The following is a 14,604-nucleotide window of genomic DNA, read 5'->3' as shown; positions in this document are numbered from 1 at the left end:
GATCCGTCTGATTAGCCCGGGGAGCAAAGGACGGGAAGCCAAATCGTGGGGCGGAGACGTACGCTGGGTTGAATTCGCCAGGCTAGCCCGGGGAACTTAGATTGAATCCTAGTGGCGGAGACGCAAGCTACGCTGTGTTACTCGCGGAAGCCGCCGCGTGCAGAGAGAGCACGGGGCGTGAATAGATAGGGAACGCTGGCGTAGGCCGTGGTTCAGACGCGAAAGGGTTAAGCGTGGAGACCGCGGAGCGCGCGAAGCCGGGAAGCCGCGCAAAGCCGGGAAGCTGCGCAGATGAGAGAGGCGCGCGGGCTGAAGCGGCGCAGAGCCGGGAACCCGCCGGCGGGGCGAGGTGCCGGAAAGCTGCGGGGATAAGAGAAACAGAAGTTTAGAAGTAAAAGAGAAATAGGAATGTTGGCAGACAGAAGTAAAATGGGAGAGATAGGAATGCCCGGAGATAGAGAAATAGAGAGAAATAAGGCCTCCCCTCAACATGCCAATTAGAAGGCTTGGATTCGGTCTGCCCGATTAGTGAGGCGATGAGCACCTGGGCGGCAAGCTGCAGGTCACCGAAGATAGGCACAAACCAACACTAATAAGTCTCCCCCACAATACGGCAATGAGAAGGCTTGGATTCGGTTTGCCTGATAGGTTTTGTAAACACCTGCAGGCAGTTCTAGCAGAGCAGAGCATGCGCTGCAGGGCACCGAACACAGGCACGCATCAGCGCCTAAAAACCTCCTCACAATGGCGAAGAGAGGACCCGGATTCGGTTTTCCTGATTGATAGGACTTGTAAGAGCCTGTGGCAACTCTAGCAAGTACAGCAGAGTGTGTACCGCGGGACACCGAAGACAGGCGCGTATCAACGCTAAAAAATAAAAAGAAAGGGGGATCTGTGGGGAGCAATCCGGACTAGACTAAGTTACTCGAATTAGGACTTATTCTATGCATCTGCTCTCCCACAATATGGCGCTGGGAGAGAAGTAAACAGCTTCCGCACAGCTGCCTCCAGTTCAACTGATGGACTGTAGGACTTGCTCCTGATTGGAGAGCAGCGTACTCGGCGTGTGGGCGGCCGAGTTGGGATTGGCGGAGGAGGACCATAAAGGAGGAGAGAAACGGCATGCACCAGGAACATCTATGGGGAACATCTAAGGGAACCCGTGCAGCCCCCGAGAGAACCAGCCGGCGGAGTGCCGCTCCCCTGCGGAAGTGGGGAATGTGGCCAGGGGGAACTGCCCTTCCACGGAGGTGGAAGGGATAGTAGCCAACCCGGGAAGAACCAGCAGCAAACCCGGGGAGGGCCGAGCAGACAGAAAGAACAGCGCAGGGTCCTGTGTTGCTCCTCCACGAAGAGGGGGAGCGACATAATGGTGCCGTGACTCGGATATGAAGCCTAGGCAGGGCTTAGTGTCGTTCCTCCACAAAGAGGGGGAGCGACAGCAGTGGAAGGTGACCTAAGTCCTTGGGCCCCTGCACTCATGTGGGAGACCTGGAAGAATCTCCTGGCTCCTGGCTTTGGTGGATCGGTGTAGATCGAGTCATTGCAGCCATCTGGGGAGTGAACCAGTGGATGGAAGACCTCTCTCTCCCTTTCTCTCTCTCTCTCTCTCTCTCTCTATATATATATATATATATGCATATATATATATATATATATATATATATAATCTGTGCCTCTGCCTCTCTGTAACTCTGCCTTTCAAATAAATAAAATAAAATTTTTTTTAAAAAGAAGTGATGGTACTACTAAGTGGGCTCCTCCCACCCAGGTGAGAGACCTAGATTGCAATCCTCACCTCGGCTTCAGCCCTGCCCAGCACTGGCTGTTGCAGGCATTTGGAAGGGAACCAGTGGACAGAAGCTTTTTCTGTCTGCTGTCTCTCTGTGTCTTTCAAAAAAAATTCTAAAATTGGCACTTCTCGTATCTATCACCTTAATATCAGAATTTTGGGAATGACTTTTTTCCCATGGTAACATCATTAACATAAAACATTCCCCCACTCCACTTACAAAACACATGACTTTATAGCACGCCTCTCTTTTTGATGTTGAGGGATTTGCATTTTATAGAGAATGGTTCATTCTTCCCACAATGCCAGCTGATGTGGTTAGTGGGCAAGGCCATCAGTTGATGCCCAAACGCTAACTCTCTGTAGCCACTCATAGCAGTAGGAGCGGAAGCAAGAGCCAGCGTGGAGCAGGGCTGACTTTGGTCCTCTCTCTGCTCTGTTTCCCCACCTGCAATGGGAAGGTGTCCTTGTGTTGACATGTCAGGCAGTCTGCTTGTGGGCAGTGGGTTGCTCTGCACTATCCACCAGCCACTAAGGCAAGGAACCCCCAGGCAGCATGCGAGCAGGAGCTGAGTGTCTACTCCTAGGCAGAGCTGCGAGGTTTGCTGTAGGAAGAAGGGCTTCCCCAGATAAGCAGACAGACTTGGAAGCCAGACTGTTCTCTTTTAAGTACCCACTCTATTCTTTGCTAACCTGTGACCTTGGACATGTTACTTGTTCTCTTTGTGATTCAATTCCCTTATCTGTAAAGTAGGTCATGGAGGATAGCTAAGTGCTGAGTAGACACCGTTATTCTGAGGATTACATGTGTGACCTGCTTAGAATAGTGCCTGACAGAGCAGTGATTATTGGGCCACTTGGGATGCCTGTGTTCAAGTCTCAGCTCCACTTCCGAGTCCAGCTTCCTGCTATGGTGCACTCAAATACGTGGGTCCTTGCCACCCACCTGGGATACTGGTATTGTGTTCCAGGTTCCTGACTGGGACAGCCCTGCATGTTGCAAGCATTTTGGGAATGAACCCACAGAAGGAAGATTTCAATGTCTATCTCTCACTGTTTCTCACTCCCTCTCAAATATAAATAAATAGGTAAAGATTTTTAAGGAATATTACCTGACACCAAGTAATGTTATAAGATTCAGTTTTATTCGTGTACCACCCGACCTGGCTCAGCAAAGGACATATAGGACTGGAATGTGAGTCTGGCCCATTTTACTTCATCCTGTGATCGTGTGAAACTACCTCCAGGCAGTTTTCTGAGTTTTTGGAACAAACACTTTGCAGAATGTTAACAGGTGCTGCTTGAAGAGTTTTGTGGTTAGATCAGCTTGGCAAACATTAGGCTAGACTGCGGTAAGCAGGGTACCTTATTTCAGGACCTTTCAGACCAACTAATTTGCTTCTGCAGTGAGCGAAGCTGTGTTAAAGTCACAGTATCCGGGTTTTGCAAGCTAGTTTGGCCAAGGAATGCCTTTTTTTCTGACTGGTTTTCCGTGGGATGCTTTTTGACTGATGCCTTCATGGATTATTTGACCTAATGTCCCAGCATTGTGTGCATGGTAGAGATAGATACCCAATAAATGGTATCTGAATAGCCATTGAGGAACTTACTAGAATGTAGAGGGTAGGGTGATCAGAAAGCAAGACAAAGCCATTTACACAGATGACCCCTGATTTTTATTGCAGTGTATTTTTTCTTACAGAAATTGTGTCAGAAAGGAGAACAAAAAGAGAAACAAATAAAAGCATCATTGTTAATCCTTGTTAATCACTTGTTCTGTGGCCAAGAGGTTACTGTATTGCTACTTTTGAAGCATGCATTTCCCCTTTCTGCCACAAGATGTCCCTTTGCATCTTGAGTCAATGCAAATTCCACTATAGTTGATCATTTTCCCGCAACCTGCTGGGACAGGCAGATATGAGTGGAGTATCCAGATGAATAGTGAACCACATCTACTTTATTTTTTAAAGTTTATATATTTATTTATTTTTATTTTATTTTATTTTTTGACAGACAGAGTGGACAGTGAGAGAGAGACAGGTCTTCCTTCTGTCGTTGGTTCACCCTCCAATGGCCGCCACACCGCGCTGATCCGAAGGCAGGAGCCAGGTACTTCTGGTCTCCCATGGGGTGCAGGGCCCAAGCACTTGGGCCATCCTCCACTGCACTCCTGGGCCACAGCAGAGAGCTGGCCTGGAAGAGGAGCAACCAGGACAGAATCCGGCACCCCGACCGGGACTAGAACCCGGTGTGCTGGCACTGCAAGGTGGAGGATTAGCCTAGTGAGCCGCGGCTCCGGCTCTATTTATTTATTTGAAAGGCAGAGTGACTGAGAAACAGACAAAGGTTTTCTATCCAGTGGCTCACTCCCCAATTGCCTGCAACAGCAGGGGCTGGGCCAGGCCAAAGATGGGAGCCAGGGACAGCAGCTGGGTTTCCCACATGAGTGGCAAGAACCCACATACTTGAGTGATCCTCTGCTGCCTCCCAGGTGCCTTAGCTGTAAGCTGGATCAAAGTGGGGGTGGGACTTGGTCTAACCCACTGTTCCACAACGCCTACCCCACTGTAGGTATTTTAAAGGTCATATATCAAACAAGAGACCTGCCTTTAATGAAGTGTGAAGAATTCAGCCGAGAGGATACATGCTTGTGGGTCAGAATGAGAAGCAGAGAACGCTTTGTAGAGAAGATGACGTGAGCTGGGCTTGAAAGATGTGTGGAACGTTCCGTCCAGACATGCAGAGGAGGAAGGGGCATGGCAAGCAGGACTAGGAAGTAAACAGCAAGACCAGAATTCAAATGTCTGAGAGAGAACTGGTGAGCAGACAGCGGAAGGTCCTGGATGCCGGCCCTTCTGGTCCCACAGGACGATCTTGGGGGACCTCAGCGCTGTTAACAGCTTCCTGTTCTTTACTGTTCACTCTTGCCCACTGCTGCACACATATTTATATAATATTTATATATTAATATATAAATATTAATTTAATAAATTAAATTAATTTAATTTAAAATATTATTAAAATATTTTCCCAGGTTTGAGTCAAACAAGAATCCTTAATCTGAGGTCCTTGGACAAACCCCAGCAATTGTATGCTAATTTGTGCATATTTGCACATGTGCACACCTTTTAGGAGAGAGCTATTGGTTTTAACAAGAAGTTAACAACTGAAAATTAAGACCTAGGGAGTCTCTACCTTCAGGAGATTTTGAGACAAAGCCCTTATTTCCAGCACGAAAACCAGTTAAACTGAGCAGGCTTACTATTGACAAAATGACAGTGAAGGGGCAGGCGTTGTGGCACAGCAGGTTAAGCTGCCGCCTGTGCTGCCAGCGTCCCATATAAGCACAGTCCCGGCTGCTCTTCTTCTGGTCCAGCTCCCTGCTAATGTGCCTGGGAAAGCAGCAGAAGATGGCCCAAATCCTTGCGTCCCTGCACCCACGTGGGAGATCTGGGTGGAGTTCCAGGCTCCTGGCTTTGGCCTGACTCAACCCTGGCTATTGGGACCATTTTGGGGAAGAACCAACAAATGGAAGATCTCTCTTCTTCTCTCTGTCATTCTGCCTTTCAAATAAATAAAGGTAAAATCTTTTAAAAATGACAGTGAAGAACTGATGGTGAAGATGCTACTTACAGACACAAGAACCTTGCAGTATCATGTGTGAATGACTAACAACTTACCAAAAAATACTACAGCTCAGTGGGCACCATCTTCTCACACTCAATTTCCTTAGTGATTTTGTGCAACACAGTTTTGTCATTTTTTAAAATTTATTTCTTTGAAAGGCAAGAGACAGTGACAGACAGAAATCTTCCACCCACTGGTTTACTCCCCAGATGTCTGCAAGAGCTGGGATCTGGCAGTCAGGAGCCAAGAACTCTGTCTGGGTATCCTGAGTGTGGGTGGCAGGGACTCAACTCTGAACCAGCAGCTGCTGTCTGCTTGGATGCACAGTGGAAGGAAGCTGGAGTCAGGGAGAGGACCAGGACTCCCACCCAGCCACCCCTGTCAGAGACGCAGGCATCCCAAGTGATGTCTTTTTTTTTTTTTTTTTTTTTTTTTAAGATTTATTTTATTTATTTGGAAGTCAGAGTTACAGAGAGAGGTAGAGACAGAGAGAGAGGTCTTCCATCTGCTGGTTCACTCCCCAGATGGCCGCAACGGCCAGAGGTGCACCAATCGGAAGCCAGGAGCTTCTTCCGGGTCTCCCATGTGGGTGCAGGGGCCCAAGGATTTGGGCCATCTTCTGCTGCTTTCCCAGGTGCATTAGCAGGGAGCTGGATTCGAAGTGGAGCAGCTGCTTTCCCAGGTGCATTAGCAGGGAGCTAGATTGGAAGTGGAGCAGCCAGGTCTTGAACCGGCACCAAGTGATGTCTTAACAGTTGTTTCAAATGCCTGCCTCTCAACACGGCTTTGGAATTTCCTTCTGAGCTCATTACACATTCTTTGGAATTGCCTCAGTGATGGCAATTCTTACTCTTTGGGGTTGAATTTGCATCGCATTAATTGCCAAGTGTTATCCAAAATGAATGCTAGTGAATTAAGAGATAATTAAATTAGACAAATAAACCATTTTTGGCTAAAATTAGTAAAAATAAATCATGAGAATTTTTTTAGTTGATTTATTTATTTGATGCAAAGCAAGGCCAACGATGTTTTTGAACGATGGCGACATCATTAGAATGACTATGTAGCTTTCACAGACAACTATTTTTAAATTTTGTTTTGTCTTAAACATTCATTTTATTTATTTGAAAGGCAGAGATTACAGAGAAAGAGAGGGAGAGACAGAGAGAGAGAAATCTAGAACTGGCTCCCATATGGGATGCCAGCATCAGAGGCAGCAGCTTTACCCACTATGCCACAGCACCAGCCGACGACAACAGTTTTGAAAGGCAATATTTGGATATAGTCAACGTAGATGAGGTTCCTGCTTCTGTAGGCAGCCCTTGTACATACCAGTTTTTATCTAGAGTACTTTCACATGGGCATACTCTTTGCATTGTGTCTTTTGGGACTTGTAATATTCGTCGGGCTTTATTTTCTTATCTGGAATTAATCTTTCTTTTCTTCTCTGAAACTGGCAGTTATATTGAGGCAGCCAACGCTTTGGAGCAAGAAACTAAACTGGGGTTACGACGCTTTGAAGTGTGTGACAACATTGACCTTGAAACTATCTTGATGGAATATGAGAGCTACTATTTTGTAAAATTTCAGAAATACCCCAAAATCGTGAAAAAAGCTTCAGACACAGGTAGGTGGCTTTTCCAGGAAGCATGCCGCATCTCATCCTTGACAGTAGAGTCTTCCTCGTCTTGACCCCAGACAGATGGTGACCTCCTCCCTACACTGAGAGTAGGCCAGAAAGATCGTGTCACCTCTCTGAGATCCAGAGTGCGGCCATTTATACGTGATCGTCTACATATCCATGCCCCTTTAGTCGGGCTGGTATTTGTTTAAGGAATATATCTTTGAGGGCAATGAAGCGAAACTCCAGCATAACACAGTTACTTTTTAGAAGACCAACAACATTAATTTCTGCAGAGATGGAGGGAGCCGTTGGCAGGGGATAAGAGACAGAAGATTTTCTTGTTGGGAAGACCTCTTATCTATCTTGAAACTAACATGAAAATGAGTATTGGTGGAGCTAATAGCTCATGTATAGATAATGAAATGCTTTTGAAAGCCATCAATCCAGATAAGGATCAATACAATGCAAAGACTCACTGTAGGTTAGCAGTCAAGGAAGCTGGCAGGAGGAGAGATCTAAAGGGAGGGCCGATGTTTTGCCCTAACGTTGGCTTAGAAATCTGTAAGTGGGGGAAGTAATTATAAACCAAGGAAGATCATTGTCCTATTTACAAGGCACTTGTTAAGCCACAGGACTTTAACATTTCATAGAGGGACCAGGAAACCAAGAGGAGCATCAGTTAAAAATGGCCAGAGCCAATGGGGTCTGAGAGGGGCTTTAGCTGGGTTCCTTCCCAATGTGGGGTGAGAACGAGGCTCCCTTGCCTGGCTGTTGCTGCATCCGAGTCTTGAGAGAAGACATCGACTCCTAACCACAGAGCTACCAGCACTGTTATTGACACGGTCTGATTTCCGGAAGGCGCCCTCACATCTAGATTGGCGCCCGCGTGCTCCTGTGATCCTGGGCCCACTGTCTCCACTTGAAGGTAAACCGGCAGAGTCTAACTGCCAAGTGTTCTCTGCTAGACTCGTGCAATCACCCTGGTGACCCACATCCTGTGGCGAGATGGTGTCAAGTTCATGAAGGTGTGAGGAAACAAAACCTGCAAAGCTGGCCCGTATTGGAGTGGCCAGCGGGGTCACCACGTGGAGGATCGGAGGCCTCCAGGGGTCTCTCTCCCTGTGGAGACATTTAGGAAGCTCAGCCCTTTCTCTTCTTCAGTGACTGCTCTTCTCTCTAGATGAGAATAGCTGACAGCCTCAGGATTCCAAAAGGCTGCAGGACAAACTTTAAGAAGAATGTACAAAAAAAAAAAAAAATCACCTTCTCTCTCTTAAATTCTTTTTTTCTTCCTTCCAATTTTGTTTTGCCACAGCAGAAAATAATTTACCACCAAGAAGTGGCGGGAAAACCAGAAGGTAAAGTGAATGGCCATTCCTCTCGCTCTGCTCAGCTCCAGGAGTTTGTGGGAGCCCTTTCCAGAAGTCTCTCCAGTGCAGCTCCCTGACTGTTTCTCCCAGTGATCCCTGACTGGACATGTGGCCCTGGGCTGCCCTCCAACGATAGCTGTCCAGGGGTTCAGCCCACATCTGTCTTGTTTTTATTTTTTATTTTTTAAAAAATATCTTATTTGAAAGGGAGAGAGAGAGGGGGAGGGAGGGAGGGAGCGAGGAAGAAAGAGAGAGAGAGAGAGAAACAGGGACAGAGACAGAGATCTTCCATTTGTCTTGTTCACTTCTCAGATGCTTACAACAGGGCTGGGCCAGGCTTAGATCAGGAGCCAAGACCTCGATCTGGGTCTCCCATGTGGGTGGCAAGGGCCCAAGTATCTGGACCGTCACTCGCTGCCTCCCAGGGAGGCATTAGCAAGAAGCTGGAATTGGAAGTGGAGGTGGCTCAAACCCAGGCATCTGATATGGGTCGCAGGTGTCCCAAATGGCATCTTAACTGCTGCACCAAATGCCTCCCACTTTGTTCCAGTTTTACTACAAATTAGTGCATGCAAAATGCTCTCTCTTTCCAGTCCTTGTGCTATGAAAAGTACGGACCTCGGAAATTCAAAGACCCCGGGCCAGTGCTTTGGCGTAGTGGGTAAAGCTGCCACCTGCAGTGCAGGCATCCCACATGGACACTGGTTAGAGTCCCGGCTGCTCCACTTCTGATCTAGCTCTCTGCTGCGGCCTGCAAAAGCAGTAGAAGATGGCCCAAGTCTTTGGGCCCCTGCACCTGCATGGGAGACCCAGAGGAAGGTCCTGGCTTTGGGTTGGTGCAGCTCTGGCTGCTGTGACCATTTTGGGAATAAACCAGTGGACAGAAGACCTCTCTCTCTCTCCCCCTCCCCCCACCCCGCATCTGTAAGTCTGCCTTTCAAATAAAAAAAAAAGGAAGGAAGGAAGGGAGAGAGAGAGAAAGAAGGAAAGAAAGAGAAAGAGAGAGAGAAAGAGAGAGAAAGAGAGAAAGAGCGAAAGAGCGAAAGAGCGAAAGAGCGAAAGAGAGAGAGAGAGAGAGAGAGAAAGAAAGAAAGAAAGAAAGAAAGAAAGAAAGAAAGAAAGAAAGAAATTCAAAGACCCAAATTCAATTCTTGGCTCTGCTATTTAGAAGCACTGAGCAAATTTTAAACACATAGTGAGTCCCTGGCACGTAGTGAGCATCCAAGACATGGCATCCTCCCTTTTTAATAGTCTGTGATTTCTTTGCGCACACCCTGATGCCACGGCCTGATCAGCCTGACGACGGTGAGCCGGCGGAGCGGGGGAGCCCCCGTTCTGCATACCCCACCCAGTGCTGGCCTTCATAGACCTGGTCTTCTCTGGTTTTTCCTTCCTTTCCTCTTGTTCATCTTCCACTCCTTTCTCTGCTTTCTCCAATCTAAATCTCATTTGGGACTTTCAGCATCCAATGGGAGCCACTGTGTGTCTTGAGTATCCTGAGGTTACACATTCTCCCCTCCTGGCTCCGGAACGCCCTGTCCTGCTCCTCCCACTCCCAGCCCACAGCCCCGTTGTCATGGCCTGACCTGAAGCACCCAGTAGTGTCAAGGGATGGCCGGCTGTGGGGCGGCAGGGCCTGCGAAGTTCTGCTCTTGCAATAAATCCTGAACTTCAGGAGAAGGTAAAAGTGGGTTCCTGGAGAGGCCGCACAGCCATTGAGGCAGTGGATAAAAGTGTAAAAGACCCTAGGATGTGATCTAAAAAAAGATCGAGCTCACGCACAACTTAACTAGGCCCTCAAAAGCGAGAATTCTGTGTGCCCCCAGTAAGTTCCCCGCTCGTGCGAGTCCAGCCTAAGAAGGCAAGGCCAGGGTGCCTCACAGGGCTGTTTGGCATTGCTTACAAAACTGCTCGTGGAGCCGGGGCATTCTTCAGGATAACGCTCATGGTAATGCCCGCCTAAGGCAACCACTGCTTTGTGTTCTTCAGGAACACTTTTATGGTTTTGACAAAAGTGTTATTCCTTTATTTATAGTTCCCATAAAGCTAGGCAGACTCTAGTAGTAAATGATAACAGCTCGTGAACACAGACAGTGAGGAGCATTTTAAGAGGCCAGCCTTGGAGCACTCTCTCCTGGAACACCCTCCGCGTTCTTTACCTCGCAGGCGCTTTGTAAGCAAACAGTGGAGAGGTGCTTGGTTTCCCTCTAGGGGTGCTGTGTGCCGGCGCACTTGACAGCTTAAGAGATCTCCAGCTCTCCTCTGAAGCTGTTTGTACCTGGCAAGCGTAAAGGTTGAGTAGCGAACGGCTGGCATGAGGGAGGAAGAGGAGGGAAGTGATAAATGGTGTTTTGTGCAAGGGTAGGCATTGAAGTGAGAGGCTGTGCCACGGGACTGGCCGTGACCATTCCGCATGTCTTTTCTGCATCTTGTGTCTCACGCCAGTGAGCATGCTCCCTGTTTACAGATTTGCTCATGACCCAAGGGAGGAAAAGCTATCTAGTGTGACGGATGACAGAAATAGGATCCCAAAAGGCCCTGACAGCGTGGAAGATAAGGCCAACATAAGATGAAAGTAGAGGTTTTAAATTCTTTTTTTTATAAGCATTTATTTATTTTATTCAAAAGGCAGAGTTACAGAGACAGAGAGAGAGACAGAGACTGAGATATCTTCCATCTGCTGGTGCACTGGCCTCAGTGTTTAAATTATTAAGATTATTTTTTAAAGATTTACTTATTTACTTGAAAGGCAGAGTCACAGAGAGGCAGAGAGAGAGATCTTCCATCCACTGGTTCACTCCCCAAGATGGCTGGAATGGCCAGAGCTGCACCAATCCGAAGCCAGGAGCCAGGAGCTTCTTCTGGGACTCCCACGTTGGTGCAAGAGCCCAAGGACTTAGGTCATCTTCTACTGCTTTCATAGGCCATAGCAGAGAGCTGGATTGGAAGTGGAGCAGCCAGGACTCGAACTAGCACCCACGTGGGATGCCAGCACTGCAGGCGATGGCTTTACTGGCTATGCCACAGCGCTGGCCCCCTCACCCCAGGTTAAAATTCCAATAAAAGATTCACAGCAAATCACTCCCCCATTACAAAGTAAGAGACCTAGAAATCTGAGATAAGGACAGGTGAGGACAGCTGAGTCAGCAGTGTGCTATAACTGCTGATGTGGTCTTAGGCTTCATCAATAGAGATCCAAAAAGCAGGAGGTCATTCTGTTCTGGTAAGAATACGTGAACAGAGAGAAGGAACCAAGAGGAGGAAGGCTCTGGGAGCCAGGCAACTTTAGGAATGAATGGTTGTGGCACAGCGGGTTAAAGCCCTGGCCTGCAGCACCGGCATCCCATATGGGCGCTGGTTCGAGTCCCGGCTGCTCCACTCCTGATCCATCTCTCTGCTATGGCCTGGGAAACCAGTAGAAGATGGCCTAAGTGCTTGGGCTCCTGCACCCATGTGGGGGACCCGGAAGAAACTCCTGGCTCATGGCTTCGGATTGACTCAGCTCCAGCCATCGAGGCCAATTGGGGGAGTGAACCATCAGATGGGAAATCTCTCTCTGTGTCTCTACCTCTCTCTGTAATTCTGCCTTTCAAATAAAGTAAATCTAAAAAAAAAAAAAAGAATTAAAAAAAAGGAATTAATGGAGCCACTGGAGATGTTCAGTTTGGACAGAAGCTTGGGGTCTTTGCCCTCAAAAGGGGAATTGGACCCTTTCTGCAGAATTCTGCTGGGGACCCAGGGTTTCATTCCTTATTTAGAAGAATTTTACAAATTAAGATCTACGGGGCCAGCACTGTGGTGCAGCGGGTTAATGCCCTGGCCTGAAGCACCAGCATTCCTTATGGGTGCCGGTTCAAGTCCCGGCTGCTCCACTTCCAATCCAGCTCTCTGCTATGGCCTGGGGAAGCAGTGGAAGATGGCCCAAGTCCTTGGGCCCCTGCACTCATGTGGGAGACCTGGAAGAAGCTCCTGGCTCCTGGCTTCTGCTCGGCGCAGCTCTAGCCATTGGGGCCAATTATGTGGATGCATAATTCTGAAAAATACATTTTCATCAAACATTATTCACTTAGGGCAAAACCAACTGATGGGACTGAAAGTCCGAATAGAAGCTGACTCTGGGCCGGCGCCGCGGCTCACTAGGCTAATCCTCCGCCTTGCGGCACCGGCACACCGGGTTCTAGTCCCGGTCGGGACGCCGGATTCTGTCCCAGTTGCCCCTCTTCCAGGCCAGCTCTCTGCTATGGCCTGGGAGTGCAGTGGAGGATGGCCCAAGTGCTTGGGCCCTGCACCCCATGGGAGACCAGGATAAGTACCTGGCTCCTGCCATCGGATCAGCGCAGTGCGCCGGCCGCGGCACGCCGGCCCCGGTGGCCATTGAAGGGTGAACCAACAGAAAAACGAAGACCTTTCTCTCTGTCTCTCTCTCTCATTGTCCACTCTGCTTGCCAAAAAAAAAAAAAAAAAAAAAAAAAAAAAAAAAAAAAAAAAAGAAGCTAACTCTGGTGGAGGGAACAATTGTTGATTGTGAAGGGTACTGGAGGCCTGCTGCGGGACTGTAAGTGGTGGTGGCTACACGCATGCATGCGCTTCACTAAAGGGGAAATAAACGTGTTCCCATGTTGCAGTGGGAGACGCAATCTAGAGAAACAGGACGTGCTTGGGGGCAGAATGTGTAAGCTGTTAGTTCTCCCAGTTCTCTTGCCTCTCTCTCTCTCTCTCTCTCTCTCTCTCTCTCTCCTCTTTCTGTGTAACTCTTTCATATAAATAAATAAATCTTTTTAAAAAGTTAGAGCTATTTTTTAATATTTATTTGAAAGGCAGAGTTGCAGAAGCAGGGGCAGGGGAGAAAGAGAGAGAGAGGTCTTCCATCTGCTGGTTCACTCCCCAAATGGCTTCAAGGACCAGAGCTGGGCTGATCCAGAGCCAGGAGGCAGGAGCCAGGAGCTTCCTCCGAGTCTCCCACATGGGTGCAGGGGCCCAAGGATTGGGCCATCTTTGACTGCATTCCCACACCATTAGCGGGGAGCTGGATCAGAAGTAGAGCAGCTGGGACTTGAACTGACGCCCATATGTGATGCCAGTGTTGCAGGTGGTGGCTTAACCCAATACGTCACAGCACCAGCCCCTGTTAGCACTATTTCAAAGCCAATTGCATTGCTTTGCATGTTAATGTTCTTGTCGTTGGCCAAGTTGAAGCAGATCTTGTGGATCAGTGTATCCAGTGGGAAATCAACATTGGAAAACAGAGTCTCAGTTTCCCGCCAGCCCCTCAAGGATGATGCAGTAAATTTTACCAAAGATATTTGTGTATTATATTACAGTGATGCATAGAAAACATATTTTACGCATACATACATACATGAGAATACTTCAATCGTTTATGGAAAATAGAATTAGAAGATAAATTTATTTTGGTGCAAAAAATATGAAATCTGGGGCTGTCATTGTGGTATAGCAGGTAAAGTCACCATCTGCATCACCGTCATCCCACATGGGCACCAATTCGTGTCCCGGCTGCTCTACTTCCAATCCAGCTTCCTGCTGATGGCCTGGGAAAGCAGTGGAACATGGTCCAAGCCGCTGGGCCCCTGCACCCATGTGGGAAACCTGGAAGGAGCTCCTGGCTCCTGGCTTTGGTCTGGCTCAGCCTGGGCCATTTTGGCCATTTGGGGAGTGAACCAGCAGATGGAAGACCTCTCTCTCTCTCTCTGTTTCTCCTTCTCTCTCTGTAACCCTGCCTTTCAAATAAATAAATCTAAAGAAAAAAAAAATGCAGTTGAGACAGCAGCTCTCTGAGGCCCAGAGATAGATGGCCAGGGACCTAGACCTAGCACAAAGGAAGGAAAACTCCCAGTGAACCTCCCACAGATGCACCCTCGTGAAGGGACCAGAGAACTGGGAGAACTAACAGCTTACACACTCTGCCCCCAAGCACGTCCTGTTTCTCTGGATGGCATCTCCCACTGCAACATGGAAACACGTTTATTTCCCCTTTAGTGAAACGCATGCATGTGTGTAACCACCACCACGTGCAGTCCTGCAGCAGGCCCCCAGTGCCCCCCAGTGCATCAGCAGTCATCACCTCCACAGGAGTGAGCCTCTATTCGGACTTTCAGCCCCATCAGTTGGTTTTGCCCCAAGTGAATAATGTTTGATGAAAATGTATTCTGCAAAATTATGCAAGGTTGGTG

The 14,604-nt window shown here is 48.2% G+C and overlaps 1 protein-coding gene across 9 annotated transcripts in view; it reads left to right on the top strand.

Moving 5' to 3' along the window:
* The window catches only part of KATNAL2 (katanin catalytic subunit A1 like 2), a 127,636-nt gene that overhangs the window by 68,904 nt on the left and 44,128 nt on the right, over window positions 1–14,604 (top strand). For 6 of the 9 annotated variants that reach the window (XM_051851968.2, XM_070050237.1, XM_051851970.2 and 3 more), the window contains 2 exons: window positions 6,880–7,046; window positions 8,359–8,401. In XM_051851968.2, coding sequence (XP_051707928.2) covers window positions 6,880–7,046; window positions 8,359–8,401 — 210 coding nt within the window. The remainder of the gene's footprint in view (window positions 1–6,879; window positions 7,047–8,358; window positions 8,402–14,604) is intronic. The other 3 variants (XM_070050236.1, XM_017344160.3, XM_070050238.1) reach the window with 2 other exon arrangements.

Source organism: Oryctolagus cuniculus, chromosome 10, assembly GCF_964237555.1.
Source record: "Oryctolagus cuniculus chromosome 10, mOryCun1.1, whole genome shotgun sequence".
NCBI classification, from domain to species: domain Eukaryota; kingdom Metazoa; phylum Chordata; class Mammalia; order Lagomorpha; family Leporidae; genus Oryctolagus; species Oryctolagus cuniculus.
The sequence above is the reverse complement of the archived record's forward strand: the minus strand, read 5'-3'. Positions and strand labels throughout refer to the sequence as shown.